The sequence below is a fragment of the Rhagoletis zephyria genome, unplaced genomic scaffold, assembly GCF_001687245.7.
Source record: "Rhagoletis zephyria isolate East Lansing unplaced genomic scaffold, Rhagoletis_zephyria_1.1 Rzeph_scaffold_01884, whole genome shotgun sequence".
In the NCBI taxonomy this organism is placed as follows: Eukaryota; Metazoa; Arthropoda; class Insecta; order Diptera; family Tephritidae; genus Rhagoletis; species Rhagoletis zephyria.
The window spans coordinates 21,192-36,117 of NW_016158968.1; the positions used below are offsets into that span (position 1 = coordinate 21,192).

General features: G+C 41.1%; 1 protein-coding gene across 4 annotated transcripts in view; it reads left to right on the forward strand.

Annotated features, from left to right (window-relative positions):
- Nucleotides 1-9,762: 9,762 nt before the first annotated feature.
- The window catches only part of LOC108365466 (sodium/potassium-transporting ATPase subunit alpha), a 53,597-nt gene continuing 48,433 nt past the window's right edge, over nucleotides 9,763-14,926 (forward strand). For 3 of the 4 annotated variants that reach the window (XR_001847933.1, XM_017619497.1, XM_017619496.1), the window contains exon 1: nucleotides 9,763-9,839. Coding sequence is in view for 2 of the 4 variants with exons in the window: in XM_017619497.1 (XP_017474986.1) it covers nucleotides 9,816-9,839 (24 nt within the window). In the remaining 2 variants the exon portion in view is untranslated. The remainder of the gene's footprint in view (nucleotides 9,840-14,926) is intronic. The other variant, XM_017619498.1, reaches the window with a different exon arrangement.

A 14,926-nucleotide genomic window follows, 5' to 3' on the forward strand; every position in this document is an offset into this window, starting at 1 on the left:
GGTTGAGCAAGGGGGAGTGAAAACTCTTGATTGTGGTATCACAACGGGCCGTAACTAGTGACCTATGTGTGTTCCTGACAGCCACACCTACCTACCTACCTGACTGTTATAACAAAATTTATGGATTCGGTTGACCTTCAGTCTGATATCGATAGGGTTCATAACGGATTCGAGAAAAAATCCATTTTATTTAATATCAAGAAAACTTAATATCGTGAGGGCGACACATACCATTTCTGAATGTAAGTTGAAATCTGTTGAGGGGTGTATGTACCTATTTCGAGATTGTCTTTCCTGTATGACCGCTTTCTTCTTTCAAAGTGTTTTTTATACTTTAATACACTCTACAATCAACACGAAATTTGAAAAGCTGCATCGCAAATATGTATATCATTTGGACTGTGCAAAAGTAGAAACACTGCAAATAATGTCTGTAGCAATTCACAAATGTGAACAATTGAAGTAAGTAAGCAATTTAGGAGTCTAATTGACTCGGGAGTTATTACAGCGTTGCTTGTCACTTTAACAACTCAAGTAGACAAAGAAACTCAATCCGTACTTAATTACGCAATAGAGCTGCTGGGTTGTAAAGGCTTTTATTGCTTCCATATGTTGACTTTTATGGCGGTCAATTATGCACTTATTTAGTTATGTATGTTTGCTTACAATTCAGACTCAAACATTTTTTCTAGTGAGACGTTTATTAAATAAATAAACTTTTTAAAGTAAATGCTTCTTCTTCTCTTTCTTTATTGGCGCTGTAACCGCCTAAGCGATTTTTACCGAGTCCACAGAGCACGACAACCGTTTCTCTTCTGTGTCAACTGAGGCCAAATGGAAATGGTCTTTCCGACATAGAGGAGGCCTTCCTCGTTCTCTGTTACCTGCATCGAGACTTGTGTCGAATACTTTTAGAGATGGCGAGTACGGCGAGGTCACTTGTAGATTGAGCAGAGCACACTTATTCTGCATAAGAGTTGATGCATGCACCTTAACCACTTCGCGCCGCCTTACATGAATACCTCGGCTGGCAGGTCGTAAGCTCCAGCAGCCTTTTGTTTTTCAGCTACGTAAATTCTTATTCGTATTTCGTCATGATCAGGCAGTAGGTCATCGCCTGGGGCTCGGGTTCGTCTTAAAAATTGCTGGAGCTATCGCGGTCCCCCCTAACTTTTTGAGCCCAGAATTTAACATTCTGCCAATCTTGTCACTGGTGTATTTGCGAGGCTTGACGTTAAGTTGAAGAATTTCAACCAGTAAGTTTGGGAAGGAATCAATTTCATACACAGTATAGTTGATAGTACCTAATAAGACGAAATGTCGCTTACAAGCTCGTGAACCATGTCGGAGTTTTTGTTTTTGAGCGGCGCTATTGCTGATCTCACCTCGAAGTTGTATGGTGAAGGAATGTAACGCACCTTAAATGTCGCCATTCAATAAAATTTAGAAGTACACATGAATATATGTATCTCTGCAATATGAGCTTGGAACTGCATTCTCACTCAATAAGAGAAGCATCGCCCATTTACTGAAAAACTCGGCGATTAAGGCTCTTGGTATTATTCCATACGTAGGGCAATGCTTTAAGTCAGGAGCTGATGGCTCAAGACCAATCATGCACAGCAAAGAGTCGCACCCTGCAAGAGGGGCCTCTGATTTGACGGAATATGGCGGATATGGAGCGGACAACTCGATAAAACTCGTAATTTCGAGTATGCGTACCGTGCTTATGGGATGAATGGCACCATATTAGTGTGTCTTATAATGGTGACCTCCAGATACATGGTGACCTCTGGTTGTTAGAAGTCCAGCTTGGTGGCTATGTCCCAGTGGTACTACTATCCTCCATACTCAATAATGTAAATTTAACACACAAAATTTGTGTCGGAAATACCTCGAGCGTTATATGGAGAAGGGTGTGAGCTATGAAGAGGCTAGGGAATTGGCAAAAGAGCACATAGAGCCCCTCAAAACGAGTAATCGGCTAAGAGAGCCCGATCAAAGAGCTCCACTCCACAGGAGCAAGCCTTAGGGAAGGTTTTAAAACCTATGCAAGGCGCAGCGGGCAGTAACAGTGCAGAGATATTGCCAAGCCAGCACCCTTTAGGGACGCACTGTCAGAGGTGAAGCCTATGTTTGGCTGAGGTGTGGTCGAAGAGGGCCATTCAGAATGCCAGCCACTGTAAGGCCTATTTTTGATGGTTGCACTTTTTGCGCTACTACTTCAAATCCCGAACAGCGGAAATCACCATTGCGGTGGGCCCGATTTCGTAAGACATCATCAAACAGAAAGGAAATGTCGTCAACTATGGCTATGGTTCGCCCAAGTTGAGGGGAAAGCCGACGATGCTTGTACGATCGAATAACCCGGCTCACAACGCTGTGCGAGCGGCCGAAAATTGTTGTAAAGGTAATTTATCCATTATCTAGGCTACGGTCCCAAATTTTAAAGTTTAAATGAGTAAATCTAAAAATCATGTAAATACGTGTTTTTTTTATTCCATAATCAAAAGTATGGTCTTTTATCTGTTGAAAAATAAAACAAAAATATGCCCTTTTTATGAAATTAGCGAAATAATCTGGTTTTGGCATATGCATCAAATAATTTTTAAATTTTTTGTTAATGCTATCAGATCTGCACCATTCGTTCGATTTTCAAAAATGAGAAGGCACATTAAATGCCTTGTCCTTTAAATGTATCATAAAGGTATAATTTTTTGAAAAGAGTGACCACCTGTTAAAAAATTCAATTCAAATTATTTAATAAGTCAAAAGAATTATTAAAAGATGGGTATCAATCAAAATGGGTTTTGAAGCAGTTGATTTCTTAAGCTTCGTATCGCCCAAACAATCCTCTCGCTTGTGTGTCACCTTCCTATGGAGGGTTTAAAGAGCCCCCCGTCTGCGAAATTTCTGGTAAATGTGTGTCAAGAAGCAGTTCTCCTGTTCCCATCGAAGTCGAGGAACCGTCTTGCTTCTGCTGGAACCTGGTCAGGTTCGAGGAACGCGACAGTATTTTTCTTAGTATGACAGTTTCGAAAGTACCCTTGACGCCACTACAAGTCCCTCTAGGAAGACTTCTTGGCTTTCCGCATAGCCTTGTTGTAGTCACGTAAAAACCGCATAATTTTTATCACTCAGACTTGTTGTTGTAGTTGTGACCTTCAGGCGTTCCCCAATGAGTCCAACTCCCAAGACCACCAATGGGGTTTTCGCATAAAGTTTTTTTTTACAGCAAAAGGAGGCTCTGCGTCGCCCTCACCAGCATCATCAGACAGATTACTTTCCGGCTAAGGAGCCACAACGTCCATATCCACTGAGGTGTGCTGAGCGTCCCGAGATTAATATTTATGGTCACTGACTGTAATGTTCTCCCAGTCCACCATTTTCAACTATGTTCCGGGGTAGACAGCTCACGGCGGCTGCCTTATTTAGCGTCACCGACCTTACATCATCGCATGCCAGCACCCGTGGTCCTGGTACCAGCCGTCATCTCTGCACGCGGGAAGGTTTCCGCCTTCAGCCACCTCCATTGGCTCCATGGGATGAAGTTCGTTTCCGCGGTCAAGAACAGATGAGGATACTGCTCCTAGCAACTTCAGCAAAAGGTAGGAAAGCTGCTGCTCCCCCACCGACATTTTTCTCTTGGACACGGGTTGGTTTTCCACCGTAACCACAGCTGTGGTCTGGAAGTTTGGTAGCAGAGCCTACGCCAGCGTGTCCAACGTCACCCCGTTATATTTCTTCAGAGCTTTTTCGGCCTTCCGCTTTTCAGCGAGAAGGACTGCCTGTCTGCTTTATCCTCTGAGTAGCCACACGATAACGCCCGTTACCATGAGCGGCCTGAGGTTGCCCCGGATCCGCCACGGAAACGCCCTCCATAGGCCTAGAAGGCACATTAGGCACCTCCGCCATCGATTCTTTCCCCGAGCTGGGAAAGAAAAAAGGTTATTTTCCTTATTTATTTTAATTAACTTTAGGTTTATTGGCTTGTCCGTGCTGTATGGGTCTCACCCGGTCGTTGTAAGCCTGGAAGACACAACAGTTGTCCTATAGTCGAAATGTATGGCTCAGAGAAGGGCTGCGAGAGAAAAGCCCAACTCCCACTCCACCGTTCTTTCCGAACCAGCTGTGAAAATTATTGTACTACCGGCTGGAGTATAGTATCTAGTTTTCTATCCATTCCTCCCTACTTGGGATTTTTATGAGGAAGTTTCAATCCGGAACCGGTCTGCATAACCCGGAAGAATTCTATATTTTTGAACAATGCAGAAGTGACCCAGCAATGCCGATTCGCATGCCCTGTCTCTGTTATACGAAGTGTAGCCAGAGACGCCATCTGCTGACCACTAGATCTAGTGACAGAAGATCAGAAAGGACATTTCAAGCATGATTTGTTGTTTAAATGCCAATTAGCTTTCGTTAGGTTGCAGAACAACTTTGTTTAAATATGCCAAACAATCGGCACCACTGCTGCATGTTCCTTGAAATTGTTGTTATTGTTGTTGTATCAGCTACAACAACCCCGCCCAAATCAGTTAGAATCTCAGTCGTTGTCGCCAAGCTCAACTAACGGAAGACCCAAGAAGCGTGCAACCTCTATAGGGTCTGTCCACAGGGACAGGGGCGTTAGTGCTGTCGTGTTATCCGGGCATACGAAGAAATGTTTCGAGTCGTAGGATGTCTCTCCGCATGCCGGACACTCATTTGCATATCCGCATCTAATCTGCTCAGGTATGAGTTTAACATGCTGCAGTAGCCAGAGCGAAGTTGGGCTTTTGTAGTCGAGGCAGACGAAGTTCCGTCTAGTCGATGTTTTGTGGTTGTGTGCCTAGAACGGCATTCATAGGTCTGGAGTCTACATAACTCGAGACAGTCCCTGTGAATGCCGTAGAGTGCCTGTCGGTATATATATATGCGTTCGGACGTGCCTTGGCGAGGTCTCCTCTGCAAGCAAGTGTCTGTTTGGGTGTCCACGTCTGTGGCTCCCTACTATTAATTGCTTGGAGAGTATTGTGTTGTGCCCCTTTATGGACAGCATTTTCGCCTCATCATGCATGTGGTGTTCTGGCTACAGTGCAGTGTTTTGTGTCACCTGCAGGCTGCAGCTTCATTCACTGCATCCTACTAGTCCCCGGCGACCGCACTGGTGCTGCGTAATTTAAAACAGGCCGGCCAATTGCCTTGTATGTTGCCAGCAACCTTGTAGCGGCTCTATACTTTGTTCACAATTTCGGTTGCGTGCGCAAAGAAGGAGAGCAGATTGTCGAAGGTTAATCCGAGTATTTTGGGGTTGTTCACCTTTGGAATTGGTATGTCATCGACGTGAATGCTCAGCAGTGGTCTGACCTCCTTCATTCAAGTGGTGAACAAGGTCGAAGAGTATTTTGTAGGGGATAGGGTTAGGCTCCTAGCAATGAAAAAGCGAGAAAGCTCGGAGAGATACCCGTTTACTTTCGAGTACAAGTCATCAATTCCATTCCCAGAAGCCATTATCAAACAATCCTCTGCGTAAGAGACAATCGAGACTGTCTATGGTGGTGAGGGAGCTTGGAAATATAATAGTTAAATAGTAATGACGAAAGGACACTACCCAAACCAAAGGAACCCCTTGTTTTATTTTACTAGGTTTACTTGATTTGTCTCTCAACATTACTGGCGCGTGTCGACCACTCAGATAATTCGCCGACCACCGTTTGAGCCTCTGTGGGAGAGAGGAAGACTCGATGTCTTCTAGCAGCGTGTAGTGGCAGACGGTATCAAAGGCCTTTGACAGGTCCAACGCTCTTAGAATTGTTCTCTCATATGGTGTTAAGTGCTGTTGTTGTGCTGTGCACTTTACGGAAACCATGCCGATGCTTCGCTGGGGCCAGGTGTTTCGTAAAATACAAGAGTAGCAAGGCGTCTAGTGTCTTCGCTACCGGGGAAACGAGAGTTATAGGACGATAAGCCGGTTTCCCCGGTTTTAGCAGTGGGACCACTCTCCCCATCTTCCAGAGGACTGGAATGACAGCGTGGCCATTGGCAGGTTGAGAACCTTGGCTTAATAGTCTATTCCCGCAGGACCCAAATTTTCAACATTCATATTCCTCCGGGACCCATGGATTTGGGGGCTATCGCCTTCCCGATGGCTACCTGAACTTCACCTCAACTGAAAACAAGAGGCGCACTGGTTGTTGGCAATTTGTGCAGCCTTCTGGTCACTGGACGCTTGGCTTTGTCCGGAGGATGCAGTATAAATTGGCGGCTAAAATAGCTCGTCCATCGTGTCCGACGAAGCATGGTCGCACTTCGTCAGATTGGACAGTGACCTCTCGGTTGACCAAAGCTTACTCACACCAGAGGCGAGGTTACAGGTCTTCAGATGCCCTTCCCAATTCTTTCGCTTATGTACGTTCAGAAGTTGCCCAATCCCGAATTAAGATCCCTAATACGGGGATTTCCGAGATCGGCCTGATGAAGGTTGTCACGCTTATCGGCTAGAATAGCCACTTCAGCAAGGAAGTTTGGACGGGGGTCCGTTATGCATCCTGCTGGTACGAAGCGAGCTGCAGCAGCAGTGGCAACCCTGCGGAACTTACGTTCACCTAGGTGGACGTCAGTTGGTGTGGGGAGCGCAGCGAAGGTGCTTTCAGTAAATTCCGCGAAGCTTTTCCAGTCAGTTGACATAGGTCCGGTGATCCGCGGAAGCAAAGTCGCCGGGTTTATCAATCGAGACTACTATGGGCAGTTAGTCTGATGCTAGGGACAGCATAGGTCGCCATGATACGCTGTTTATCAGACCAGCGCCGACATTTGTTAGATCTGGCGAGCGACAGCAGCTGCCCATAATCCTGGTGGGTGCATCGTCATTCATTGTGCAGAATGTCGAATCGTCTATCTGCTCAGCCAGATGTATTCCCCTACGATCATTTGACAGGCTTGAGTGCCAAAGATCGTGGTGCGCGTTAAAGACGTCAATTACCATACGGTTTTCACCTCTGAGTAGCGCATCTATTTCATGGTGATATCCTGCCGGGCAGCTGGTGACAGGGGGTATATATACGTTAAATATTTCGAGCTCAACATCACCTGACCGGATAGCAATACCCTTACATTCTAGGATGATATCCCTGTGGTCGATGTCTGCTTCGTGCCACGGTGCGGTGCGTGATGAACGCTAAGCCTCCACCATTGTCTCGCTCTTGGATCGCAGCTATTTATATTCCATGCCTTCCCGTGAAGATAGTTATCTCCTCGATCTTGCTCTGAAGTCCGTTACAGTTGAATTGTAGCATATTTGTGTGCCTTGGCAGACCAGTTGTGATGTGTGGAGTTAAGGAGTTGCGTTGCCTGCCGGCTCCCTGCTGTATGTGCTGCAAAAGCGGGTGCTGGCTTTTGGTGGGGGTTGGTGGCGTCGCAGGGGAGGTATGCGACTGGGCAGTATAGCAGGGGCTCACATAGTCATTCGTCCAATCACGCTTGTTGCGAAGTTCTGAGCATGCCCTTAAGTGGCACCAGCCAAGGCAGGAGTTTCACTTGACTGATGTCACGTTACGGTATATTCTGGACTGACAAACCGAGCAGATTGTCGGAGGGACTAGGAGTTGCCGGCGGCGGTGTGTGGGTGCTATTGCAGGTACGGAGATGACTCCACCCGTCACAGGCATTACACCTGACGGAGGTAGAGTTTGTATGCAGTCGTCTCTGGCATACGCAGCAGGTGTAAATTTCTGGCCCTTGGTTGGACTCTATGCCAGCCCTAAACAGAAGGGTACGGAGCAGATGTAGCCCTAGTATCGAACAACGTTTGATGGATTTCGCCGAAACGGGGCTAGACCGCCGAAACAACAGCTCTTGGTCGGGTAAAACTCGAGTCATTCCGGTGCGTAGACCGGCTGTCGTGTGAATGAAATTGTTGTTTCATTTGCTTGTTTGTTTACATTTTGGGATGAACAGCTGATTTTGGTGGGATTTGGTGTGATTGACTAAACAACCTACCAATCTTGGTTGTTTGGTACAAACACAGGGTTGCATACCTTATATTTAAATAGCCAATTGGCCATTTAAATACAGATTAAATGTATGATCTGAAAATAAATAATGGAAGTTAATCNAACGTGGTCCATTGTCAATGCGTACGTAGGCCCGAGCAAGTACGGAGATGACTCCACCCGTCACAGGCATTACACCTGACCGAGGTAGAGTTTGTATGCAGTCGTCTCTGGCATACGCAGCAGGTGTAAATTTCTGGCCCTTGGTTGGACTCTATGCCAGCCCTAAACAGAAGGGTACGGAGCAGATGTAGCCCTAGTATCGAACAACGTTTGATGGATTTCGCCGAAACGGGGCTAGACCGCCGAAACAACAGCTCTTGGTCGGGTAAANGAAACGGGGTTAGACCGCCGAAACAACAGCTCTTGGTCGGGTAAAACTCGAGTCATTCCGGTGCGTAAAACCGGCTGTCGTGTGAATGAAATTGTTGTTTTATTTGCTTGATTGTTTACATTTTGGGATAAACAGCTGATTTTGGTGGGATTTGATGTGATTGATTAAACAACCTACCAATCAATCTTGGTTGTTTGGTACAAACACAGGGTTGCATACCTTATATTTAAATAGCCAATTGGCCATTTAAATACAGATTAAATGTATGATCTGAAAATAAATAATGGAAGTTAATCAACAAACTAGGCCACCTGAAATTGTCCGTAGAAATACCTTCGGAGGGGCTGTAAACTGTGCCACTACCAAATTTTTAACACATCGATATTTTCTGGTAATCGCGAGATTTAGGTTTGCAATCCGTATTGTTTGATTGATGGATCGCAGACGAATGATACATGTTTAACATTTATCGTGTCAGTATTTGCATAATTTTTGTGCCGCACACTTAATATGACGCAAGAAAACATTTTTATCTGGTACGAATAATTTCTAGATAATGCATTCTATAATACTTTTAAAATTGTCAATGTTATTTTAAATACTTTCACTTCGTTTTCAAAGTTTTTAAGCGCTGAGAGCTCAGGAAGAACATGTACGTTTTTGGTGTTCGCATTAGGAGAGTACAAGATGTACTGACGAAATGTGTGGATCACGCTTTGGAAATCCTATTGCGATCCGCAATCCAAACGTTCAATCAATATTGCACGCTACATTGTCAATAAATATCGCGTCANTCTCTATTTTAGTAGGCCACCTAAAATTTTGCCTTAGAAATATCTTCGGAGGGGCCGTAAACTATGCCCCTACCAAATTTTTAACACATCGATATTTTCTGGTAATCGCGATATTTAGGTTTGCAATCCGTATTGTTTGATTGATGGATCGCGGACGAATGATACATGGTTAACTTATATCGTGTCAGTATTTGCATAATTTTTGTGCCTCACACTTAATATGGCGCAAGAAAACATTTTTATCTTGTACGAATAATTTCTAGATAATGCATTCTATAATACTTTTTAAATTGTCAATGTTATTTTAAATACTTTCACTTCGTTTTCAAAGTTTTTAAGAGCTGAGAGCTCAGGAACAACACATACGTTTTGGGTGTTCGCATTAGGAGAGTACAAGATGTACTGACGAAATGTGTGGATCACGCTTTGGAAATGCTATTGCGATCCGCAATCCAAACGTTCAATCAATATTGCACGCTACATTGTCAATAAATATCGCGTCACTTAGATCACGTTGATAAATACTGACCGTGTGAAGGGCCCTTACACATTAGTTGTCAAAGTTGTCGCCTACATTTAGTACTAAAAAAATATCGATACTCTGTACTCGGTACTGGTATCGTTCCTTCATTAGGTATTTGTGTTTTCTGGAATATGGCGTTAAGGTCGGATTTCGAGGTGAGTTCGCGTTTTAATTATAAAATTTACTTATTAATTAAACATACGACAAAAGTAAGTGATTTCAATTGTTAACATGTCTGTAAGCCAGTGATCTGTGTTTTAAAAGCTTCACAAATGTTTGAAACAAACGCAAAAACTTGTGTGTAAACAACCGGCCTAGAAGTGATTAACTTGCCTGCCATAGAAACTGAGTCACAATAAAATAGATTATTTGCAAGAGAACCGAGATATTAATGTGGCTGCATTAATGTTGTATGCAATTTATAAATTGTGCTATGGTAATCAAAAATTATCAGCTAAATATATTATGAAGCGTTTCCGATTCGGTCTATTTGATGCATGTATTGTTTGTGGCGTTTGTGTGTGGTTTCGAGTAAGCAGGTTGCTGATCTGGCCATAATTGTTGTGCTGTCTGTGCCGCTGAGCATAGATTTGCGGCGACGCCCTTATGTGTTGCTTAGATAAAACTTACGTAGTTAATTTAATTAACCAACAGAGCGGCTCTAATATGGATGCTACACCCGATCACTGTCGTGAGCCTCGAAACCACTGATAGATAGCAACTTAATTTGGTTTGTATGTATTCTGGATTAGTAATGAAAAGTGGCAAAGCAGTGAAGCAACACTCGAATATTTGACAAAGGTGTTCTCCGGGAATGATTGTCGAAATGAACGATTGATTTAGGCTTGGGTGTGCATTAGTGGGAGGAGCTATTCAAGCCGAATTTCAATCGATTGTTGTATAAAGTTTTTGAACATTGAGAGTGTAGCTCTGCATTCCTATGATTATGCAAAGTTGTCATTCGACGAAGTCAATTTAGCACATAGTTGCACTTCTTTCTTGCATCAAGAATGCTGGAAATTTTCCTATTTAACACCGTTTTGCAATCGATGCACATAAGGACAAAGTGACTAAATACGACGACAAAAATAGAAAAACAAAAATCTTCAAATCTGATCTGATCGCACATACCTTTCTAGTACCAAGGCATATTTAAGGTGTTCATACACGATATGTATTTGCATCTGTACATGCAACTTTTTACATATGGAAATGCCAACATATCTTGTAAAGGCAAATTAGATTTGTTTCTGTATAAAGCAGATGCACGTACATACGAAATTGTTTCTATTTTCATCTGACACACAGAAAGGATCATCTGAGTGTAGTTTATTTCGTTTTCATATAACGTATTTTTAAATAGTTAAATAAAGACTGTGAATCTGACAGACATACGCAATTACATATGTATTGAAAAAGTCACATTTACAGATGCAAATACATGTCGTGTAAGAACAAGATGCAAAAAAGAAGGTGATGTATGTATTGACAGCTCGCCTCGCTACTGCCTTAGCTCAACCAACCAACATTAAAAAAATGATTGGATTTGTTTGAAACTCTTAACCGCCATTTTGAATTTTGAAAGTCTGACATCAGATTCGTAATCAGCAACCCCAGAAACCCACTGGAAACGTGTTTTAACCCTTGACAATGTTTAAAACGTTCGATATCAACGGTTTACTTTTAGTACTTTTTTTTAATTCGATCGCTATATTGGATCGGCCGTTTTGAATTTATAAAAATTGACTTCAGATTCGTAATCGGCGACCACGAAAACTCTGGAGTACCGGGTTTCGAATAAATCCAATAATTAAAAAAAAAAAAATAGACCGCCATTTTGGATCCGCCATTTTGAATTTCGAAAAACTAGATCCCTAATTAGCAACCCCAGAAACCCCCTGGTAACAAGCTCCAACACATGACAATGTATAAATCGTTCAGTATCAACGTTTTAATTTTACTAGTCTCTTTTCGAGAGCATATTTTCGGGCACTAGACCCATTCTAACTGCCCAAGACAGGTATGTAATCAAGGGAATGTTCCCCAATAATACCAGAGTAATTATATGTAAATAATTATAGGTTAAAAACTAAAACCTCGCTATTATAATTTCCATTCGTACTGTCATCAGGTATGTAACTTGAGAATAGAAATCGCTGCATCTTTTAGGCGCATCAATATTACATAGTTACGTCCCGAGCTAATAAAAGGGAGGTAAAAACAAATTTTTAGCTGAATTTTAACATGTCAAGAAAATAAAAAAATTGAGAACGTCAGCGTTTTTATAAAAAACCGACCAGCGCGACCTCTAAGAAACTTTTTTTCCAAATAAAAAAATACGTGTCTCTTTATTTTTATCACAAATAACAATAATTTGCGGTAGCGTTTATGAATTTCCAAAAAAAAATTTTTTCTGAACCACTCTCGTTCTCGGAAACGGCTCCAACGATTTTGCTGAAATTTTGTACACAGATAATATTTTGAATTTTTAGGTTATCTGAATAGGCAATATCTCCGAGAAGACTCGTATAAGGTTTTCACCTTTTCGGAATTAGTTACAAATTAATTAGAACATCATAATATGGGTACCAAATGGAAGGTATTTTAAAGATCCCTAATTCAAAAATATTTTTAATAGGGTTGCCACCTATTTTTAATCGCATATTTAATTTTTTGTTTAGAAAAAAGGTAAAATATTACTATTCATGGGTACCAAAAGAAGGTTCTTAAACAAAGCTTTCTCTATATACAAAATGTTATCCCTTGGAATAATAGTGTAAGAATGCCACATATTTTCGATTCCACGCAATTTATCTAAAACATCGCAATATGGAAATCAAATGAAAGCTGTTGTTGAGAACTATGGTCAGAAAATATTTTTTTTCAGGATTCCCACGCTTCTATGTAATACACATTTTTATTTTGTTAATTTCAATCAGCATTTTTTTATACATACACAGTACATATACGCTCTAGGTATGTACCAATCATTCCAGCTTATTTCGGAATAGGGTTGCCACCTAAATTTTAGAGTAAGAAATTTACTTAATAGATATTGAAATAAAAAAATATCCAGATCTTGAAAAATTTAAAAAGTACGGGGGCAAAGCTCGGTCAACCTGGTACTATAACTTAAAGTGCGGTAAGACGAATCAGTGCAAACGCTGATATGAAGTATTTAAGCATTAGGTATTTTGTGATTGTTTTGTGCGCATTTTAGCTAATTATTCAATATAGTAATTTTATTATAAGCATAAAATGTCTGGCCACTTACTTCGAACAATGAAGCAGTGTTGCCTACTCAGTATTTCGTCAACTTTATACTACTATTCAGCAAAATCCCTCTCAAAATGAGAAAAGAGATCACACGGTTTTTCTAAGGCAGTCAACATGGCGGATTTAGAGCGAGAAGCTGTCTATGTACATCACCTTTTTTGCATCATGGTGTAAGAACACTTTTAATAAGGTAGAAGTGACAACTAGTTCAAACTCTTTTGTAGCTAGTTATAATGTCAAAAAACTGTAAACAAACAAATAACCCTTTGCGGTGCGAGTGCTATGTTTGCTACAAATCAGCATCAATTGAAAAGCATCAGGATGAAATTATACCAGGTGTAGTAATAAGAGCGAGATGAAGATTTGACACTATCTTATTTGAAAATTTGCCTTTAAAAATGTGTATAAGAAAGCCGAATGCCAGGAAAATAAAGCGAGAAAGCGTTTTATTACTTCACCTGTTGACATTTTCTCCATGGAAATGCATCAGCATAAATACATACATATGTATGTATGTACGTATACTAATTTTAAGAATTACTTCAATAGTACTTCAAAGAATTATAGCTGCATTCGCATCTTATATGCACATATACATATGGACAGAAAATAATACCTTATAAAGGAAACCACGTATTTAAATGAAAGAAATGCTTTATGGAACTGTTTTAACCATTTTTTTGTTTTTTTTTTTTGTAGAAGTGACAACTAGCTCGAACTCTTTTGTAGCTAGTTATAATAGGTTTGTTCGTAGAAAATCCAGCAAGAATTATCCAACACTCAAAATATCAGAGAGTAAGAAAAAATTCTCTCATGTTGAGAAACTTGCAAATTTCTGCACGAACGCAAATTTGCAGGAATTTGCAAGTTTCCCTGCCACCTGGCGTCCACGGTTGCATTTCAAACATAAGAAATGTTTATAGAATTTTTAAAATTCTTTCGGATGGGCAAAAACAGGATATATGTACATGTATGTTTCTTGTTGTTCTGACTTTCTTTAACACACATTTCAATTTCCTCATCGTACTAGCTGTCGGGTTTCTTAAATCGACTCCGGTTGCAATTGCATTCCGATTGCGAATACAATTTCTATTCAGGCGAGTTAAGTTCAAATCATTGGAATTAACTAAATTAATTATATCAACAATTATTTACCTCCTTTATTCATAAAAAAATCGCTCGTGTTTATAAATTTTAAAATTTAACGAACTAATTTATTTAAATTATTGTAGACAAAAATGCAACTATGCGCCACAACCACATGTTTTTCGTGTTTGCAAATTATGGGGCACCGAAATTGCGCATATGGAAACTGTGCATTTAGACATTATTTCGGTTTTAAACCGAAACTGTGCATGTATGCATTACTTCGTTTTTTTTCATATGCATTATTTCGCTTTTAAAACGAAAGTATGCATATGCATAATTTCGGTATTTTCTCATATGCATTATTTCGGTTTTCAACCGAAACTGTGCATGTATGCATTATTTCGGGTTTTTCATATGCATTATTTCGCTTTTCATCCGAAACTGTGCATGTATGCTTTATTTCGGTTTTAGCCATATGCATTATTTCGGTTTTGAACTGAAATTGTGCATGCATGCATTATTTCGGTTTTTGTTATATGCATTATTTCGGTTTTCCAACGAAAGTGTGCATATGGATAATTTCGTTTTTTCTAATATGAATTATTTACTTCTACTTAGTAAGGGTTTTAATCCCTAAGCGCGGCTGAAAGCCGCCTACGCAGAGAAAAGTTCTGCGCAAAAATACGTCCGCCCTTCTTTTCCGGCAACACAGAAAGGAGAATTCTACTTAGTAAGGGTTATAATCCCTAAGCGCGGCCGAAGGCCGCCTACGCAGAAAGAAGTTCTGCGCAAAAATACTTCCGGCCCCCTTTTCCGGCAACACAGAAAGGAGAATTCTACTTAGTAAGGGTTATAATCCTTAAGTGCGGCCGAAGGC